Below are 21,332 nucleotides of genomic sequence, written 5' to 3' on the forward strand. Positions count from 1 at the left end.
ATCATTAAGTTCTAGATGGGTCAAGAAAAAAAAAAAAAGACCTTCTAGTCCAATGGAGAAGGAGGAGGCATGGATCATGATTGACAAAGAAGTAGTATAAAATGATAGAGGAAACCCAAAATGTAGATAATTATGATTATTGAGGTGGGAAATCTTGTGGCATTACTTGCATATAGGTCTATGTGATGAGAAGATACAGAAAAAGATCAGAAGGAAGTCAGCTGTACAGCATACATTTAATAAGTAACATACAGTTAAGTCCATATATATTTGGACACAGGCACAATTTTAGTTTTTTGCAGGTATATACTGTACCAAAACACAGGGTTTAGGAATTACAGCTCTTAAGAGTAGCCATACCCCCTTTTTCAAGGGACCAAAAGTAATTGGACAATTGAATCAAAAGCTGTTTCATGGCCAGGTGTGGACTACTCCTTCATTATTTCATCAATTAAGCAGGTAAATAGCCTGGAGTTGATTCTGAGTGTGGTATTTGCATTTGGAATCTATTGCTGTGAACCTACTGTGACGGTAGTTACTTTGGGTGGGGGGCCAATGGAACCCAGCTCACTTTGGAGAGGTGGGGAGACCCCTGTCCCAACTCCCCATATCCCTCTTATGTGTAAATCACCCTGTGCCTGTTAGGGGTACAGGGTGATCTGTCCTAATATTGTTTGGGCTTTGTCTCAGACTGCAGACATGTTTAGGAGATAGGTGGGGTGGTGGGTGTTGATTGTTTAATGTTATGTGGCTGCTTCCCATTGTTTTATTGTATGTCTGGCTTGGGAGCAAACTATTATGGGATGTATGTGTTTATGTGTATAAGCTTAGTGGGGGAGGTGTCTCCAGCAGCCCTCCCTCCTGATGGGACTGTCTGCTGGTGTGAAGTTTGAATACCTGTGTGTCTCTTCTTACTAAATGTAGATTGCCCCGCCCTATGTCATTATGCAGGGAGGGGGGATTGTTCCCTGAGTGTATATATCAAGATACAACAACAGCAAGAAACTCTACTGCACGCTGGACAGACTGCAAGCAAACACCCTGGGAAACATCTCTTACAAGTCAGAGTCCCACTCCGTGTACCTTTTAATATGTCCCCTCCACTCCTTTTCATATTACTATCCTGCGTTCCCAAAATCTCACTTCTTTACCCCTCTGCTCCACCCCAAAACTCACCCTCACTGCTACCATCTCCCTACTACTGCTCTCATCACCTCCTGCTGATACTTCACTCTCCTGCTGACCCAAACACCAGGACTGGAAAGCATGTACACTCGTGTACATCCAGCTCCCATCTTACTTTCCTCATCCTTCTTCTTCTCCTAACCTCTGGGGATATCTCCCCAAACCCTGGTCCTCCAGTATCTCACCCCCACACCAGGCATCCTCTTTCTTCCGGGAATAGCCGCAATCCCCTCAATTTAATATCAGTCCTTGTGCTCCCAAAAACCACCCTCCCTTTTTTGTGTGCGCTCTCGAATGCCCGCTCTGTCTGTAATAAGCTCACCTCTGTCCATGACCTTTTTGTTTCCCGCTCCATTAACCTACTAGCAATTACAGAAACCTGGCTTCAAGCAGCAGATTCTTCTTCTCCCACAGCACTTTCCAATGGAGGCCTTCTCTGGACCCACTCATCCAGACCCAGTGATCAGAAAGGTGGTGGAATTGGTTTGCTTCTATCCTCACTGAGCACCTTTCAAGTCCTCCCTAACCCTCCCTCTCTATACTTCTCTTCTTTCAAGACTCACTGCATCTGGCTGTTTACTCCCATTTCTCTGAGGATTGCAGTGATTTATCAGCCTCTTGGACTGGTGTCCTGCTTTCTTGATGATTTCTCTGCCTGGGTACCCTACTTTCTCTCCTCTGAACTACCCACTATCATTCTCGGAGATTTTAACATCCCTATTAATGTCAACAACCCGGCTACATCCCAACTCTTCAACTTAACCTCATCTTTTGCATTAGCACAATGTATACAGTCCTCCACTCACTCTGATGGGAATACATTAGACCTTGTTTTCTCCCATTTTTGCACTCCCCACTCCCTACAACCTCACAAACACCCCCTTTCCTTTCTCTGATCACAATCTCATCACCTTCACAGTGTCCTCATCTTCAAATACCTTCATAGGGGCATCGCCACTGCACAGACATCCATCCCACTTAGCATACCTTATACTAAACCTCCCTCAACACTTTCCTCTTTTGACCTTGCTACTACCAAAGAGGTCACTTAGGTTTTCTCAGAAGCCCATCTCACTACCTGCCCTCTGGATCCTGTCCCCTCACAACTACTACGGTCACCCTCTTCTTCCATCCTATGCTCCCTCACTCACATCTTCAATCTTTCCCTCTCTACTGGTGCCTTCCCCTCCCCTCCCCTCTAAAGCATGCACACATCACTCCCATACTTAAAAAGCCCTCCCTGGACCCCACCAACCTGAACAACTTAAGACCCATCTCCCTGCTGCCATTTAACTCTAAACTCCTAGAACGCTTAGTCTACAATTGCCTGAGCTCCTACCTCACTGACAACAACCTTCTTGACCTTTTACAGTCTGGCTTTCGCTCACTACACTCCACTGAAACTGCCCTACTAAAACTCACTAATGATCTACTAACAGCTGAAACCAATGGCCACTACTCCATACTCTTACTACTTGACCTATCTGCGGCTTTCAATACGGTTGACCATCCCCTCCTCCTCAAAAAACTCCACTCTCTTGGCCTCAGAGACTCTGCTCTCTCCTGGTTCTCCTCCTACCTATTGCAGCGCTCCTTCAGCGTTACCTATAATGCTGCCTCCTCCTCTTCAGTCCCACTTTCTGTAGGGGTCCCTCAAGGTTCTGTCCTTGAACCCCTTCTCTTCTCCATCTACACCTCCTCCCTTGGTCACTTGATAAACTTCCATGGCTTTAAGTACTCTCTCTATGCTGATGACACACAAATCTATCTTTCTACCCCTCACTTCACCCCTTCAGTCTCTTCTCGCATTACTAACCTACTAAGTGACATATTGGCATGGATGTCACTCCACTTCCTCAAACTCAATCTTTCCAAAACTGAGCTCTTAGTATTCCCCCCAGCCCGTGCCCCCTCCCCTGACTTCTCCATCAAGATCAATAACACAATCATCAGTCCCTCCCCTCATGCCAGGGAACTAGCTGTAATCCTAGACTCCCATCTGTCCTTTCAGTCCCAAAACCATTCACTGTCCAAATCTTGTAGACTTCACCTCCACAACATCTCCAAGATATGCCTGTTCTTAACCTCGGAAACCACTAAGCAACTTATTCACTCCCTTGTTATATCTTGCCTTGACTATTGTAACTCCCTCCTCATTGGCCTACCTAATCGCAGGCTATCCCCTCTTCAGTCTATCATGAATGCTGCTGCTAGACTCATCCACCTTACTAACCGTTCTGTATCTGCCACCCCTCTTTGCCAATCCCTCCACTGGCTTCCCATTGCCCAACGGATAAAATTCAAAACATTAACAATAACGTATAAAGCCATTTATAACTCTGCCCCAAGTTACGTAGTTTTCCTCTGGTTTACTTCAAATCTGGTGTCGTCTGGATCTTGGGGTAACAATAGCCAGATTCACTGGTCTCATGTTCCAGAGCCTGAGAAGCAGCTTCTTGATACCCAGTCGTGGGTGTCTGGGGTCCGTTACATTGATGGCAGCAGTGGGATTGTACTTCCTGGCTGTGAACACGTCCAAACCACCACAGGGATTCAAGATCAGGAAAGTGGATTGGAGCCCTCCAGGTTGCTGGTATGTACAAGAGCAAGTGCTATCCAACCCCAGGGGAATGGGCCAGGGACCAATGGGAGTTACGAATGCCATTCCTGGGAGAGCGACCTCAGGAACAATGGGTGACTGAGTTGGACAGGCTGGTCCAGCAGGAGATAGAGCTGGACAACTGATATAGGGCTCTGCAATGGCACACAGAGCAGAAATATTTAGGGGTGACAACAGAATTCTCTCTGGAGGGATATGACTTTGGTGGCCCTGGATTGCTGTGGGAGAGCCTTAGAGATCATTTTGTGTTTGGCGATGAAGTAGAACCTACCCTTGAGGACCTGCAAGAAGACAGAGAGGCTATGTTCAGTCTCACAGGGGTCTCAGAGCTTGAACCAGATCTGGAATACCTGCTGATGAAAGAACAGCATCTGGAAAGGGCATACAGGCAACCGCTAAAACATGTTCAGCAGCATGCCCAAGAATCGACAGCGGAAATTCCAGAGATTGCCATCCCCAAACCTGAAGTGCTGACAAAAGGGTATAGCTCTGCTAGCCTCTGCCCAGCACTGGTAACATCTGGGTTCCATGGACAGGAGATGGTGAAACCCTATCCCCACACACCAGTTCCAGAGACTGGGGATTTGATTGACTTTTCTGCTGAGGAGGAACCAGTCGGTGTGCCTCCAGCAGAAGATTTGACATCAGGGTATGGCGTTGTTGACCTCTGCACACAACAAACAGCACCACAGGAGCTACAGGAAGAGGATGCAATCGGCACCTCACAACTGCAGCTTGAGCTGATGTCCGTGAATGGGACTTCGGTCTCCACTGACACAACCCCAGAAAAGGGTCTGGCATTGGGACAGGAGGATGTCAGCCTTACTTTGAGAACACTGGGGGATGTCCATCAAGTCAAAGTGAATGAGACTACAATCACCACCTGGATACCCCAGGGATGCTGGGCAGTCGACCCTGATCCCCAACAGCATGTCTTCTCTCCAGTGGCTGAGAGAACTTCAGGGAGAAGGACTAGTCCGCACTTCTCCCCAGCAGCGGGTATGTTCTACGAGAGAGCAGAGGTTGGCTGGGTAAGTAATGCTTTGTGTGGGGCAACTTGCTTGGGGTACTGTGTGGGTGCTGGCATTGGGGCACTGGAAGTACAGACTAACTTCGGAGTCAACCCGTTTGGGGTCTCCTCCTGTGTTAGTCCCCTGCCGAAAGGGGAGATATGTGATGGGAGTCACTTTGGGTGGGGACTTATGGAACCCAGCTCACTTTGGAGAGGTGGGGAGACCCCTGTATCAGCTCCTCATATGTGTAAATCACCCTGTTCCTGTTAGGGGTACAGAGTGATCTGTTCTGATATTGTGTGGGCTTTGTCAGACTGTGTAGACATGTTTAGGAGATAGGTGGGGGTTGTTGATTGTGTAATGTTATGTGGCTGCAGCCCATTGTTCTATTGTTTGTGAGGCTTGGGAGCAAACTATTATGGGATGTATGTGTTTGTGTGCACCCCCACGTATCAGTGAGTTTTGGTGTGCACCCCCATGTATCAGTGATCTATGGTGTGCACCCACTATGTATCAGTGAACTATAGTGTACACCCAACATGTGTTAGTGATATATACTGTGCACTCTCCATGCCTCAGTGATCTATGGAGTGCACCCACCTAGTATCAGTGAACTATAGTGTACACCCAACATGTATCAGTGATCTGTGATGTACACCCTCCATGTATCAGTGATCTATGGTGTGCATCCCCCATGTATGAGTGATCTTTGATGTACACCCTCCATGTATCAGTGATCTATGGTGTGCATCCCCCATGTATGAGTGCTCTGTAATATACATCCCCCATGTATCAGTGATCTATAGTGTATACCATCCATGAATCAGTGATATGTGATGTACACCCTCCATGTATCAGTGATCTATAGTGTACACCCTCCATGTATCTGTGATCTATAGTGTACACCCAACATGTGTCAGTGATCTATAGTGTACACCCTCCATGTATCAGTGATCTGTGATGTACACCCCCCATGTATCCTGTACAGGAATGGTAGAGATCACACACAGGGTGTACACGCAGCCCTCCCTGTAGTCCATACACACAAGTACACTCACAGTGTGGGACTGCAGGCTCTGGCTGGCCTCTATGACGACGGTGAGCGGTACGGTGTCATCCAGAGACAGCTTATTGGACAGCCGCATCTCCATGAATGTCATCCTGGCAAACCCGAGACAACCCTACTGAGCGCAGGCCCGGCCACTCAGCTGGGCATGCCCTGGGGCTGTAGGTAGGGCTACTGTGACATGATGGGTGTGCCAGGAGACAGTGTCTGTCTACCCAGCTGCCTGTGCTGCCTTATAGTGGCTCCGGCTTTGCCAGTGACTCGCCCTTACATTATTTCCACTCGCCAAATGCGAGCAGGCGAGTGGAAATTGTTTTTTTTTGTTTACAAACGATTTTATTTTTCAAGAAATAGACTGTAAAATGACATTACAGCTTCAAACAGGGTGTAAAACAGAAACAAGGCACAACTGAAGTGTACATTTCAAAATTGTACCAGCGAGTGGAAATTTTAAGCCCTGATTGGTGTTTATTGATATGACAGAAGACAGAAGCAGCCGGATGAATGCTGCAGTGTTTAGAGATATACTGTCAGCCCACATTCAGTCAAATACAGCAAAGTTGATTGGATGGCGCTTCACAGTACAGATGGACAATGATCCAAAACACACTGCAAAAGCAACCCAGGAGCTTTTGAAGGAAAAGAAGTGGAATATTCTGCAAATGCAGGGTCAATCACCTTAACTCAACCCAACTGAGCACGAATTTCACTTGCTGAAGGAAAAACTAAAGGCAGAAACACCCACAAAGAACAACTGAAGACAGCTGCAGTTAGACCCTGGCAAAGCATCAGAAAAGAGGAAACCCAGTCTTTGGTAATATCCATGGGTTCCAGACTTCAGGCAGTCATTGCCAGTAAAGGATTCTCAACAAAATATTAAAAATGAACATTTTATTTATGATTATATTCATTTGTCCAATCACATTTGAGCCCCTGAAAATGGAGGGACTGTGTATAAAAATGGTTGTAGTTCCTAAAATGTGTACTTGATATTTATGTTCAACCCCTTGAGTTAAAGCTGAAAGTCTGCACTTCAAATTCATTTGCATTGTTTTGTTTTAATTTATTATGGTGGCATACAGAGCCAAAAGTATGAAAATGGTGCCTTTGTCCAAATATATATGGACCTAACTGTAAAGTATTGCAGCATAGGTATCATCTTTGAACTCTCATCATGCAACATAAATGTTCCAGGGGAAAGGGAAGAAGCAGAGGGTAAAACAGGACAGGCAGAGTAAAGGAGGGGAGATAAAGGGAGGGACAAGGGATGCAGATAGTAGTGCCATCTTAATAGCATCATGGGCCCCTGGACAAAGTAATGCACTGGGGCATTTAAGAGAGAAAATGCTTCACTAAAGCAACAAAATCAACATAAATAAGCTGCCAGCGCACCACATATAGGATGCACTATACAGTTCAACTGATGAATAAAAAAGCTCAGTGCTTGAACAAGTGAATGAAATAAAGTGAATAGAAAATTATATCAATAAAGTAATATCAGAAGAGCCCACAATATCAGCAGTGAGTAACTTCCGCCAATGAGTCCATACTGAAGCAATAGAAATACCAGGAAAACTGTAATCCTCCTTACAGGTTCAAAGAGTGCGTACAAACACCACATGTGCTCCACCAACCACTCTGAGGCTTAACAGAGAGATTGTGATCCTCATAAGAGAAGTCCAAAATATCTTGTTTTCACAATTATGAACCATTACAGGACTTGGCAACTCCCAGGCAACTTGCAATCATCTCAGTCAAAGCCAGGACATTGTACATAAAAGAGGCAAAAAAACCCACTTCCAATAATGTACATCTGGGGAATACTTACTTAAAATCAGTTAAAAACAGCATTCATGTAAGAGATCTTGGGAGTTGTCAAGTCCTGTGGCGGTTCATAGTTCTAAGAACAACAAGTGCCTTAACCAAAAATGAGTTCCTATGCCTGGAATATAGAAGGTGTAAATAATACCAAAAATGTCAACAATAGCACCAGTAGTCAATGCAACTGTAGGGAAGGAGGCAGCGGAGGAGGACTGTCTGGAAGAGCCCTCAAGAGACTGCGTACCAGGCCGGTGTCCGGCCACCCCCCACTCCAGGAGGATTTAGAGAAGTCCCAAGTCCTGTAAAAACAAATTAAATGCATCACATCCCTATTAGTGGCAAAATGCAACATATAACAATAAAAACAAACACAACAAAAAACAAGAATAATATTTTCCCGTTGAAAGCCTATATCACAAGAGCTCTAGAATGTGCTAATGTGAGCTGCCTCCATCAAGAACCCGGAGTGCCAATGGGGTAGCACAGTGGTCAGTCAGAAAATATCTCAAAAGTTCTGATATGTCCACTATACAGGATCCCTGCTCCCAATCCCGTGGCAAGAGTACATTGCCTGCATTGCTGTTGGCCAAGCGGTGTCAAAGTGGAGCCCAGAAAGGTATGGTTTATGCTACTCACAGTTAATGGAACCTGGTGTCAGTCTCAGCAGCAGGGTTGCTATGATCTCAAACAGGAAAGGGAATGGAGAGTTTTAGAATCATATGACCCCCAGCCGTAAAATAGCCATGGTAAAGAAGCAAAAATGGTGGTGTGCCTAATGCATCAGAGCCCCTAAAGTGGCAGTGAAAAGAAGGAGGGAAAGAGAATGTTGAAGGCGCTGGGTCCAAATCAACAGCCTAGGGTTTCCAGGTCAGCTGTCCGCTTGAGTCTGGAGGGCTTGAGAGTTTAGATTTAGAGCCTGGGATCTCTGAGAACAGGTACAAAATGAAAAAATTAGCTTTGTTTTGTTTCGTTTCAATTTGAAATCTAACAAATTTTGTGTAGTTGGATTTGGTAAATTCGTTCCATTCATTTTCGGTATTCATTTCGGTAATTCGTATTCAAATTCAATTTGAAAACATTTCAACCAAATTTGAAAAGTCATTCACATTCAAAGTTGGTTCAACTGAATTCTAAATTCATTCAACAAAATCAGAAAAGTCATTTGAAATCAAACAGATTTCGACAGAATTTTAAAAAATTCAACTGAATTCGAAAACTTAAGCTGGCCATACACTTGTAGATTTTTGTCTGAGAATATTAATTTCAAGAATATTAATTTGATTTTCTAACCATTTAGTGGCGTCAAATTGATGTTTGTTTTCGACAGCAGTGACGGAAAAATTCGAAGGGGCGAGACATTTTTTTCTCCATCAAAAGAATTTTTGGCCAGTGCATGTGGTTCTCATTCAGAAATTACATTCATTTTTAAATCAAATGTTCAAAGCAAAAGACAATTTTCAAACAACATTTGTCCATTCATCGAATGTGCAAATAATTTTTGTATGACCCTTCTGATGAATATTCTCGGCCAAAAATTTACATGTGTATGGCCATCTTAAGGCTGGCCATACACATGTAGATTTTCGGCCCAGAATATTCATTTCATGAATATTCATTTGATTTTCTAATCATTAAGCTGGCCATACACTTATAGATTTTCGGTCGAGAATTTTAGTTTCAGGAATATTCATTTGATTTTCTAATCATTAGTGGGGTCAAATTGATGTTTGACAGCAGTGATGGGAAAATTCGAAGAGGCAAGAAGAAAACTTTTTCTCGATCAAACCAGTGTATGTGGTTATCGTTCAGATATTACATTCATTTTAAAATTGAATGTTAAAAGCAAAGGACAATTTTAGAACAACATATGTCCTTTCATCCAATGTGCAAAGAATTTTCGTATGACTTTTCTTACGAATATTCTTGGCCAAAAATCTACACGTGTATGGCCAGCTTAAATCAGGGGGAGAAAAATAAACTTCGAATTCAATTAAAATCTTTGTGAAATCAGTCAAAATAGTTTTGAATTTGAATAAGGCTAGCCATACATGTGTAGATTTTCATCTGAGAATATTTGTTTCAAGAATATTTGTTTAATATTCTAATCAGTAACTGGGTCAAATCAAGGTTCATTTTCGACAGCAGTGAAGGAAAAATTTGAAGGGGCAGGAAGAAAAACTGTAGCTGCTGATTTTTAAAAAACAGACACTAACCTGTCCCTCAATCCTGCGGTATCCTCCCGACAGCCCATTTCACCAATAATCCTGTGTCCTTGGTGCTGGCATCTTCAGTGTGGGCACCAGGCTGTAACAGCCCACTGTGTATGCATGAGTAGCGCTGCGCTTTGTGAATGGCCCCGTAGTCTTCTTGGAGCTGTCACACATCCAAGAAGTCTATGGGGAGGGAGGGGGGTAGGACAACTACCACTTCCGAACACCTTAGGCGATTGCAGCGGAAGTGGGAGTGAGTACCTGTCAATTTCAGGTACCTGTTCCCCAAAGGTGCCAATCCTTAACGGGGAGCAGGGGACCAGTCCTTAAAGCAGAACTTCCCCTTTTGGGTGGAGCTCCACTTTAAATTTGTTTTTGAATGTTTGTTTGCTTTGTTTTAAAATTCTAATTTGTTTTGGAGTTTGTTTTGGAATTGGAATTTGTTTTTGAATTGACTTTCAGCCGAATTTCGTTTCGTTATATTGGATGCATTTAAATTCGTTATTTTTGTAATTTAGAATTCTGATACAACAGAATCTCAAAATAACGAAAAAATTTGATTTGGAACGAACCACACATGTCTAAGGTGCATTGAGCTTCCTGGCTTGGTGCTAATTGGGCCACCAAGGTGTATGTCACTGCTGGGACAGAACTGATGTTTGAAAGCATAACTTCACAGGGATTTCTAGACCCATCATTAATAGGTAGTTCAAGAGTTCAGAAAATGAGGCTACTTCACAGTGAGCATCATGATAGTCGAACAGCAAATTAAAGAGAAAGTCGCACCGGTATCCAATATCATGGGAATGTAAGATTTGAAGAAGAGGTTTTAAAGGTTAAGTTCACCTTTTAACTGAAAATAATAAATGCACTTTTTTTGCAGGTAAAATTGTGTATTTACTATTTTTTTAGGAGCCTGGAAAGCATTGCACCAGCTATCAGTAAATCGCTGTCAGTGTAAGCTGTCTGCCCGTACATCATACAGGCAGGCAGTTTCACACTGACAGAATCAATTAACTACCAGAGCTCTTAACAGCACTGTAGTAGTTCATTGATAACTACAAGCTGACAGCTGCAAATGATGACTGTACTTGTAGTTGATTAATTCACAGAACTCTGTGAATGAATGATGTGCCGTGTGGGCAGAGCTCTTTTCAAAAAGTGACAGCTGTTACAAGGAACATCTCCCTGTACTGCTGTGACACAGCCAGTGATGTATTTTGGTTTTGTGCTGCCCTAACATAGACTAAAATCAGGCACCCCCTATCTAAATTCATCCCACCCCTTCCTGTTTAAGATCCACCCCTTCATCTGTAAACTCCACCCTTCCTCTTTAGGCTCCACCTCTTCCTGATAAAGCTCCACCTCTTATTTTATTTCATTATCGGTGTCATTTGGAGGAATAGTGCCCCGTCATTGGTGTCAGTGGGAGGAATAGTGTCCCATCACTGGTGTCAGTGGGAGGAATAGTGCCCTACCATTGGTGTCACTGGGAGGAATAGTGCCCCATCATTGGTGTCACTGGGAGGAATAGTGCCCCGTGACTGGGAGGAATAGTGCCCCGTGACTGGTGTCACTGGGAGGAATAGTGTCCCGTCATTGGTGTCAGTGGGAGGAATAGTGCCCCATCATTGGTGTCAGTGGGAGGACTAGTGCCCCATCATTGGTGTCAGTGGGAGGACTAGTGCCCATCATTGGTGTCAGTGGAAGGAATAGTGCCCCATCATTGGTATCAGTGAAATGAATAGTGCCCCATCATTGATGTAATTTGGAAGAATAGTGCCCCGTCATTGGTGTCAGTGGAAGAATAGTGCCCCATCATTGGTGTCAGTGGGAGGAATAGTGCCCCATCATTGGTGTCAGTGGGAGGAATAGTGCCCCATCATTGGTGTCAGTGGAAGGAATAGTGCCCAATCATTGGTATCAGTGAAATGAATAGTGCCCCATCATTGATGTAATTTGGAAGAATAGTGCCCCGTCATTGGTGTCAGTGGAAGAATAGTGCCCCATCATTGGTGTCAGTGGGAGGAATAGTGCCCCATCATTGGTGTCAGTGGGAGGAATAGTGCCCCGTCATTGGTGTCAGTGGAAGGAATAGTGTCCCATCATTGGTGTCAGTGGGAGGAATAGTGCTCCATCATTGGAGTCAGTGGGAGGAATAGCACCCATCATTGGTGTCAGTGAAATGAATAGTGCCCCATCATTGGTGTCAGTGGGAACAATAGTGTCCCAACACTGGTGTCAGTGGGAGGAATAGTGCCCCATCATTGGTGTCAGTGGAAGGAATAGTGCCCCATCATTGGTGTCAGTGGGAGGAATAGTACCCATCATTGGTGTCAGTGAAATGAATAGTGCCCCATCATTGGTGTCAGTGGGAACAATAGTGTCCCAACACTGGTGTCAGTGGGAGGAATAGTGCCCCATCATTGGTGTCAGTGGAAGGAATAGTGCCTCATCATTGGTGTCAGTGGGAGGAATAGTGCCCCATCATTGGTGTCAGTGGAAGGAATAGTGCCCCATCATTGGTATCAGTGAAATGAATAGTGCCCCATCATTGATGTAATTTGGAAGAATAGTGCCCCGTCATTGGTGTCAGTGGAAGAATAGTTCCCCATCATTGGTGTCAGTGGGAGGAATAGTGCCCCATCATTGGTGTCAGTGGGAGGAATAGTGCCCCATCATTGGTGTCAGTGGGAGGAATAGTACCCATCATTGGTGTCAGTGGGAGGAATAGTGCCCCATCATTGTTATCAGTGAAATAAATAGTGCCCCATCACTGGTGTCAGTGGGAGGAATAGTGCCCCATCACTGGTGTCAGTGGGAGGAATAGTGCCCCATCATTGGTGTCACTGGGAGGAATAGTGCCCCATCATTGGTGGCAGTGGGAGGAATAGTGTCACATCACTGGTGTCACTGGGAGGAATAGTGGCCTGTCACTGGTGTCAGTGGGAGGAATAGTGTCCCGTCATTGGTGTCAGTGGGAGGAATAGTGCCCCATCATTGGTGTCAGTGGGAGGAATAGTGCCCCTTAATTGGTGTCAGTGGAAGGAATAGTGCCCCATCATTGTTATCAGTGAAATGAATAGTGCCCCATCATTGGTGTCAGTGGGAGGCATAGTGCCCCATCATTGGTGTCTGTGGAAGGAATAGTGTTCCATCATTGGTGTCAGTGGGAGAAATAGTGCTCCATCATTGGTGTCAGTGGGAGGAATAGTGTCCCATCATTGGTATCGGTGGGAGGAATAGTACCCATCATTGGTGTCAGTGGAAGGAATAGTGCCCCATCATTGGTGTCAGTGGGAGGAATAGTGCCCCATCATTGGTGTCTGTGGAAGGAATAGTGTTCCATCATTGGTGTCAGTGGGAGGAATAGTGCTCCATCATTGGTGTCAGTGGGAGGAATATTGCCCCATCGTTGGTATCAGTGGGAGGAATAGTGTCCCATTATTGGTGTCAGTGGGAGGAATAGTGCCTCATCATTGTTGTCCTCTTACACTGACACTAATGATGGGGCACTATTACTCCCACTGACACCAATGATGCTTACATTGCTGACCCCTGCTCCAACCCAGGCTCCCTCCCTCTCCCATCCACAGCCAGCATGCCTGGCTGCAGCACCACCATCTGCTCTGCCCAGATTCCAGCCGCATAGAATCTTACCTTACCAATCAGCTGTCTTCCTTCTCTCCCCTTCACTGGCTCCAGCTGGTCCCTCACTCTGATCAGCTTCTTCGATATTCGCGCTGTCGCTTGCTCCTCCTATCCGCCTGTGTGCTTTCCCTGAGCTACAGATCCGGCAGCCAATCACCGGTGAGGAGGCGGAGCTTGGAGCTGGAGGGACAGGCTGCCCAGTGATCCTGGGGGTGTGGCCAGATGAGAGGGACGGCATGCATCCCGCCCACATTGCGATCCAAGATCCAGGGAGATGAAGACAGCGGACTGGAAAACCTCTCTACCCCTCCTTCAGCAGCGCCTCGTGGACCTGATCGAAGTGGGACACAGAGTCGCGGAGACAAGTAAGACACAGCAGCCCCTGTCCTAAGTATCCCTTCTGTGGGAAAGGAAAGGGGGGGCGGCGCTGCTGCACCACCCCCTGAAAAGTGCCGTCCTAGGCAAACGCCTTGTTTGCCTCGCGGCAAATATGCCCCTGGACACAGCAGCGGTTCGCAGAGCCGAAGGTGACATTATCTTTTAATTTCACATATTCTTTATTTGGTTTTCTCAAAGAAAAGGTCAGCATATAAAATATAGAAAAGTTACATACAAAGATAAATCCCAACATTGGAAAAGTAGTATATGCAGAAAGAAAGGAAACAAAATGACAACCGGAGTTAAAGAGGATATCGCTTCTACATATAGCAATCTTGCATACTTTATGGCAATACAAAATGAAATTAGCACATTTACTATAAATCAGTAATCAGCAAAATGGTGGGATGGCGTTTAATTATGCCCTCTAACAAGCAGATTAGTCAACTCAAGGCCTAAGTTGCTTCCAAAAGTGCCAACGTTTATGGAAACAATCAGCAGAACCATCTTCATATGCCATTATTCGTTCATACTCATACATTACATCCAAATGTTGTATAATTTCTGTTTTGGTAGGGACATTTGCAGATTTCCATTTTCTAACAATAGAGGTACGCTCTAGCTAGGATACTCAGTGTGATAGGTTTCATAGATGAGGGGCAGTTATCCATATTTACACTTAGGAGAGCCTGTTCTACTGTAATTTTGTTAAGGATGCCAGTTATTTGTTTCACAAATTACTTGGGACCAATACCCTTCTGCCACCTTGAGCAGTTGGTAAAAGGTTTAAAAGTTCAACGGGGCACACCCCGAAAAACTGCCAAAGATTTTTTTTGCATCTTTTTACCAATTGCAGCTTCTGTTTACCAAGGAATGAAGAGAGTGACGAAATATCACTTGATTTAAGCTGTAAACAGACAAGGAACCGGCAAGGAAACAGCTATATCCTGAAAGTGGAAGTGATGTCGTCAACGTGACGTGACCAAAACAGGAAGTGGCCCTTAAACCCTTTTCGCCATGACTTTTGGTGTTTTATGCCTCTTTGCATCCATTTCTGGGCTTTTTTGACGCCGTGTTGACACCTTTTACACCCCCCGAGCAGATTGTGAAAGGTGTAAACATTTTAAGGGGCACAGGTCAAAAAATTGACATAAAATGTCTTTGCACCTTCTTTACCTATTGCAGTTTCTTTTTACCAAGGAATGACAAGAGGGATAAATAATCACTTGATTTCAGCTTTAAATACAAAAGAAAATGGCTGGGAAACTGCAGTCTTCTGTAAACAGAAGTGATGTCGTCTATGTGACGTGACCAAAACGGGAAGTAGCCTTTAAACACATTTTTTCTTGATGTTTTGGAGTGTTAAGCCTTGGCGCATCCATTTTTGAGATGCCTACGCCTGTCTTGACACCTCTTCTGCCACCTTGAGCAGTTGGTAAAAGGTTTAAAAGTTCAACGGGGCACACCCCGAAAAACTGCCAAAGATTGTTTTGCATCTTTTTACCAATTGCAGCTTCTGTTTACCAAGGAATGAAGAGAGTGACGAAATATCACTTGATTTAAGCTGTAAACAGACAAGGAACCGGCAAGGAAACAGCTATATCCTGAAAGTGGAAGTGATGTCGTCAACGTGACGTGACCAAAACAGGAAGTGGCCCTTAAACCCTTTTCGCCATGACTTTTGGTGTTTTATGCCTCTTTGCATCCATTTCTGGGCTTTTTTGACGCCGTGTTGACACCTTTTACACCCCCCGAGCAGTTTGTGAAAGGTGTAAACATTTTAAGGGGCACAGGTCCAAAAACTGACATAAAATGTCTTTGCACCTTCTTTACCTATTGCAGTTTCTTTTTACCAAGGAATGACAAGAGGGATAAATAATCACTTGATTTCAGCTTTAAATACAAAAGAAAATGGCTGGGAAACTGCAGTCTTCTGTAAACAGAAGTGATGTCGTCTATGTGACGTGACCAAAACGGGAAGTAGCCTTTAAACACATTTTTTCTTGATGTTTTGGAGTGTTAAGCCTTGGCGCATCCATTTTTGAGATGCCTACGCCTGTCTTGACACCTCTTCTGCCACCTTGAGCAGTTGGTAAAAGGTTTAAAAGTTCAACGGGGCACACCCAGAAAAACTGCCAAAGATTGTTTTGCATCTTTTTACCAATTGCAGCTTCTGTTTACCAAGGAATGAAGAGAGTGACGAAATATCACTTGATTTAAGCTGTAAACAGACAAGGAACCGGCAAGGAAACAGCTATATCCTGAAAGTGGAAGTGATGTCGTCAACGTGACGTGACCAAAACAGGAAGTGGCCCTTAAACCCTTTTCGCCATGACTTTTGGTGTTTTATGCCTCTTTGCATCCATTTCTGGGCTTTTTTGACGCCGTGTTGACACCTTTTACACCCCCCGAGCAGTTTGTGAAAGGTGTAAACATTTTAAGGGGCACAGGTCCAAAAACTGACATAAAATGTCTTTGCACCTTCTTTACCTATTGCAGTTTCTTTTTACCAAGGAATGACAAGAGGGATAAATAATCACTTGATTTCAGCTTTAAATACAAAAGAAAATGGCTGGGAAACTGCAGTCTTCTGTAAACAGAAGTGATGTCGTCTATGTGACGTGACCAAAACGGGAAGTAGCCTTTAAACACATTTTTTCTTGATGTTTTGGAGTGTTAAGCCTTGGCGCATCCATTTTTGAGATGCCTACGCCTGTCTTGACACCTCTTCTGCCACCTTGAGCAGTTGGTAAAAGGTTTAAAAGTTCAACGGGGCACACCCCGAAAAACTGCCAAAGATTGTTTTGCATCTTTTTACCAAGTGCAGCTTCTGTTTACCAAGGAATGAAGAGAGTGACGAAATATCACTTGATTTAAGCTGTAAACAGACAAGGAACCGGCAAGGAAACAGCTATATCCTGAAAGTGGAAGTGATGTCGTCAACGTGACGTGACCAAAACAGGAAGTGGCCCTTAAACCCTTTTCGCCATGACTTTTGGTGTTTTATGCCTCTTTGCATCCATTTCTGGGCTTTTTTGACGCCGTGTTGACACCTTTTACACCCCCCGAGCAGTTTGTGAAAGGTTTAAACTTTTTAAGGGGCACAGGTCCAAAAACTGACATAAAATGTCTTTGCACCTTCTTTACCTATTGCAGTTTCTTTTTACCAAGGAATGACAAGAGGGATAAATAATCACTTGATTTCAGCTATAAATACAAAAGAAAATGGCTGGGAAACTGCAGTCTTCTGTAAACAGAAGTGATGTCGTCTATGTGACGTGACCAAAACGGGAAGTAGCCTTTAAACACATTTTTTCTTGATGTTTTGGAGTGTTAAGCCTTGGCGCATCCATTTTTGAGATGCGCCAAGGCTGTCTTGACACCTCTTCTGCCACCTTGAGCAGTTGGTAAAAGGTTTAAAAGTTCAACGGGGCACACCCCGAAAAACTGCCAAAGATTGTTTTGCATCTTTTTACCAATTGCAGCTTCTGTTTACCAAGGAATGAAGAGAGTGACGAAATATCACTTGATTTAAGCTGTAAACAGACAAGGAACCGGCAAGGAAACAGCTATATCCTGAAAGTGGAAGTGATGTCGTCAACGTGACGTGACCAAAACAGGAAGTGGCCCTTAAACCCTTTTCGCCATGACTTTTGGTGTTTTATGCATCTTTGCATCCATTTCTGGGCTGTTTTGACGCCGTGTTGACACCTTTTACACCCCCCGAGCAGTTTGTGAAAGGTGTAAACATTTTAAGGGGCACAGGCCCAAAAACTGACATAAAATGTCTTTGCACCTTCTTTACCTATTGCAGTTTCTTTTTACCAAGGAATGACAAGAGGGATAAATAATCACTTGATTTCAGCTTTAAATACAAAAGAAAATGGCTGGGAAACTGCAGTCTTCTGTAAACAGAAGTGATGTCGTCTATGTGACGTGACCAAAACGGGAAGTAGCCTTTAAACACATTTTTTCTTGATGTTTTGGAGTGTTAAGCCTTGGCGCATCCATTTTTGAGATGCCTACGCCTGTCTTGACACCTCTTCTGCCACCTTGAGCAGTTGGTAAAAGGTTTAAAAGTTCAACGGGGCACACCCCGAAAAACTGCCAAAGATTGTTTTGCATCTTTTTACCAATTGCAGCTTCTGTTTACCAAGGAATGAAGAGAGTGACGAAATATCACTTGATTTAAGCTGTAAACAGACAAGGAACCGGCAAGGAAACAGCAATATCCTGAAAGTGGAAGTGATGTCGTCAACGTGACGTGACCAAAACAGGAAGTGGCCCTTAAACCCTTTTCGCCATGACTTTTGGTGTTTTATGCCTCTTTGCATCCATTTCTGGGCTTTTTTGACGCCGTGTTGACACCTTTTACACCCCCCGAGCAGTTTGTGAAAGGTGTAAACATTTTAAGGGGCACAGGTCCAAAAACTGACATAAAATGTCTTTGCACCTTCTTTACCTATTGCAGTTTCTTTTTACCAAGGAATGACAAGAGGGATAAATAATCACTTGATTTCAGCTATAAATACAAAAGAAAATGGCTGGGAAACTGCAGTCTTCTGTAAACAGAAGTGATGTCGTCTATGTGACGTGACCAAAACGGGAAGTAGCCTTTAAACACATTTTTTCTTGATGTTTTGGAGTGTTAAGCCTTGGCGCATCCATTTTTGAGATGCCTACGGCTGTCTTGACACCTCTTCTGCCACCTTGAGCAGTTGGTAAAAGGTTTAAAAGTTCAACGGGGCACACCCCGAAAAACTGCCAAAGATTGTTTTGCATCTTTTTACCAATTGCAGCTTCTGTTTACCAAGGAATGAAGAGAGTGACGAAATATCACTTGATTTAAGCTGTAAACAGACAAGGAACCGGCAAGGAAACAGCTATATCCTGAAAGTGGAAGTGATGTCGTCAACGTGACGTGACCAAAACAGGAAGTGGCCCTTAAACCCTTTTCGCCATGACTTTTGGTGTTTTGTGCCTCTTTGCATCCATTTCTGGGCTTTTTTGACGCCGTGTTGACACCTTTTACACCCCCCGAGCAGTTTGTGAAAGGTGTAAACATTTTAAGGGGCACAGGTTCAAAAACTGACATAAAATGTCTTTGCACCTTCTTTACCTATTGCAGTTTCTTTTTACCAAGGAATGACAAGAGGGATAAATAATCACTTGATTTCAGCTTTAAATACAAAAGAAAATGGCTGGGAAACTGCAGTCTTCTGTAAACAGAAGTGATGTCGTCTATGTGACGTGACCAAAACGGGAAGTAGCCTTTAAACACATTTTTTCTTGATGTTTTGGAGTGTTAAGCCTTGGCGCATCCATTTTTGAGATGCCTACGCCTGTCTTGACACCTCTTCTGCCACCTTGAGCAGTTGGTAAAAGGTTTAAAAGTTCAACGGGGCACACCCCGAAAAACTGCCAAAGATTGTTTTGCATCTTTTTACCAATTGCAGCTTCTGTTTACCAAGGAATGAAGAGAGTGACGAAATATCACTTGATTTAAGCTGTAAACAGACAAGGAACCGGCAAGGAAACAGCTATATCCTGAAAGTGGAAGTGATGTCGTCAACGTGACGTGACCAAAACAGGAAGTGGCCCTTAAACCCTTTTCGCCATGACTTTTGGTGTTTTATGCCTCTTTGCATCCATTTCTGGGCTTTTTTGACGCCGTGTTGACACCTTTTACACCCCCCGAGAAGTTTGTGAAAGGTGTAAACATTTTAAGGGGCACAGGTCCAAAAACTGACATAAAATGTCTTTGCACCTTCTTTACCTATTGCAGTTTCTTTTTACCAAGGAATGACAAGAGGGATAAATAATCACTTGATTTCAGCTTTAAATACAAAAGAAAATGGCTGGGAAACTGCAGTCTTCTGTAAACAGAAGTGATGTCGTCTATGTGAAGTGACCAAAACGGGAAGTAGCCTTTAAACACATTTTTTCTTGATGTTTTGGAGTGTTAAGCCTTGGCGCATCCATTTTTGAGATGCCTACGCCTGTCTTGACACCTCTTCTGCCACCTTGAGCAGTTGGTAAAAGGTTTAAAAGTTCAACGGGGCACACCCCGAAAAACTGCCAAAGATTGTTTTGCATCTTTTTACCAAGTGCAGCTTCTGTTTACCAAGGAATGAAGAGAGTGACGAAATATCACTTGATTTAAGCTGTAAACAGACAAGGAACCGGCAAGGAAACAGCTATATCCTGAAAGTGGAAGTGATGTCGTCAACGTGACGTGACCAAAACAGGAAGTGGCCCTTAAACCCTTTTCGCCATGACTTTTGGTGTTTTATGCCTCTTTGCATCCATTTCTGGGCTTTTTTGACGCCGTGTTGACACCTTTTACACCCCCCGAGCAGTTTGTGAAAGGTGTAAACATTTTAAGGGGCACAGGTCCAAAAACTGACATAAAATGTCTTTGCACCTTCTTTACCTATTGCAGTTTCTTTTTACCAAGGAATGACAAGAGGGATAAATAATCACTTGATTTCAGCTATAAATACAAAAGAAAATGGCTGGGAAACTGCAGTCTTCTGTAAACAGAAGTGATGTCGTCTATGTGACGTGACCAAAACGGGAAGTAGCCTTTAAACACATTTTTTCTTGATGTTTTGGAGTGTTAAGCCTTGGCGCATCCATTTTTGAGATGCGCCAAGGCTGTCTTGACACCTCTTCTGCCACCTTGAGCAGTTGGTAAAAGGTTTAAAAGTTCAACGGGGCACACCCCGAAAAACTGCCAAAGATTGTTTTGCATCTTTTTACCAATTGCAGCTTCTGTTTACCAAGGAATGAAGAGAGTGACGAAATATCACTTGATTTAAGCTGTAAACAGACAAGGAACCGGCAAGGAAACAGCTATATCCTGAAAGTGGAAGTGATGTCGTCAACGTGACGTGACCAAAACAGGAAGTGGCCCTTAAACCCTTTTCGCCATGACTTTTGGTGTTTTGTGCCTCTTTGCATCCATTTCTGGGCTTTTTTGACGCCGTGTTGACACCTTTTACACCCCCCGAGCAGTTTGTGAAAGGTGTAAACATTTTAAGGGGCACAGGTCCAAAAACTGACATAAAATGTCTTTGCACCTTCTTTACCTATTGCAGTTTCTTTTTACCAAGGAATGACAAGAGGGATAAATAATCACTTGATTTCAGCTTTAAATACAAAAGAAAATGGCTGGGAAACTGCAGTCTTCTGTAAACAGAAGTGATGTCGTCTATGTGACGTGACCAAAACGGGAAGTAGCCTTTAAACACATTTTTTCTTGATGTTTTGGAGTGTTAAGCCTTGGCGCATCCATTTTTGAGATGCCTACGCCTGTCTTGACACCTCTTCTGCCACCTTGAGCAGTTGGTAAAAGGTTTAAAAGTTCAACGGGGCACACCCAGAAA

General features: G+C 43.9%; 1 protein-coding gene across 1 annotated transcript in view; it reads left to right on the plus strand.

The window, feature by feature from the left end:
• Positions 1-10,664: 10,664 nt before the first annotated feature.
• The window catches only part of LOC149468678 (uncharacterized), a 38,387-nt gene continuing 27,719 nt past the window's right edge, over positions 10,665-21,332 (plus strand). Inside the window, exon 1 of the mRNA XM_089669821.1 lies at positions 10,665-10,703. Coding sequence (XP_089525947.1) covers positions 10,665-10,703 — 39 coding nt within the window. The remainder of the gene's footprint in view (positions 10,704-21,332) is intronic.

This window comes from Staurois parvus, unplaced genomic scaffold, assembly GCF_062004578.1.
Source record: "Staurois parvus isolate SC_StPar_1 unplaced genomic scaffold, SC_StPar_1.0 ptg000081l, whole genome shotgun sequence".
In the NCBI taxonomy this organism is placed as follows: Eukaryota; Metazoa; Chordata; class Amphibia; order Anura; family Ranidae; genus Staurois; species Staurois parvus.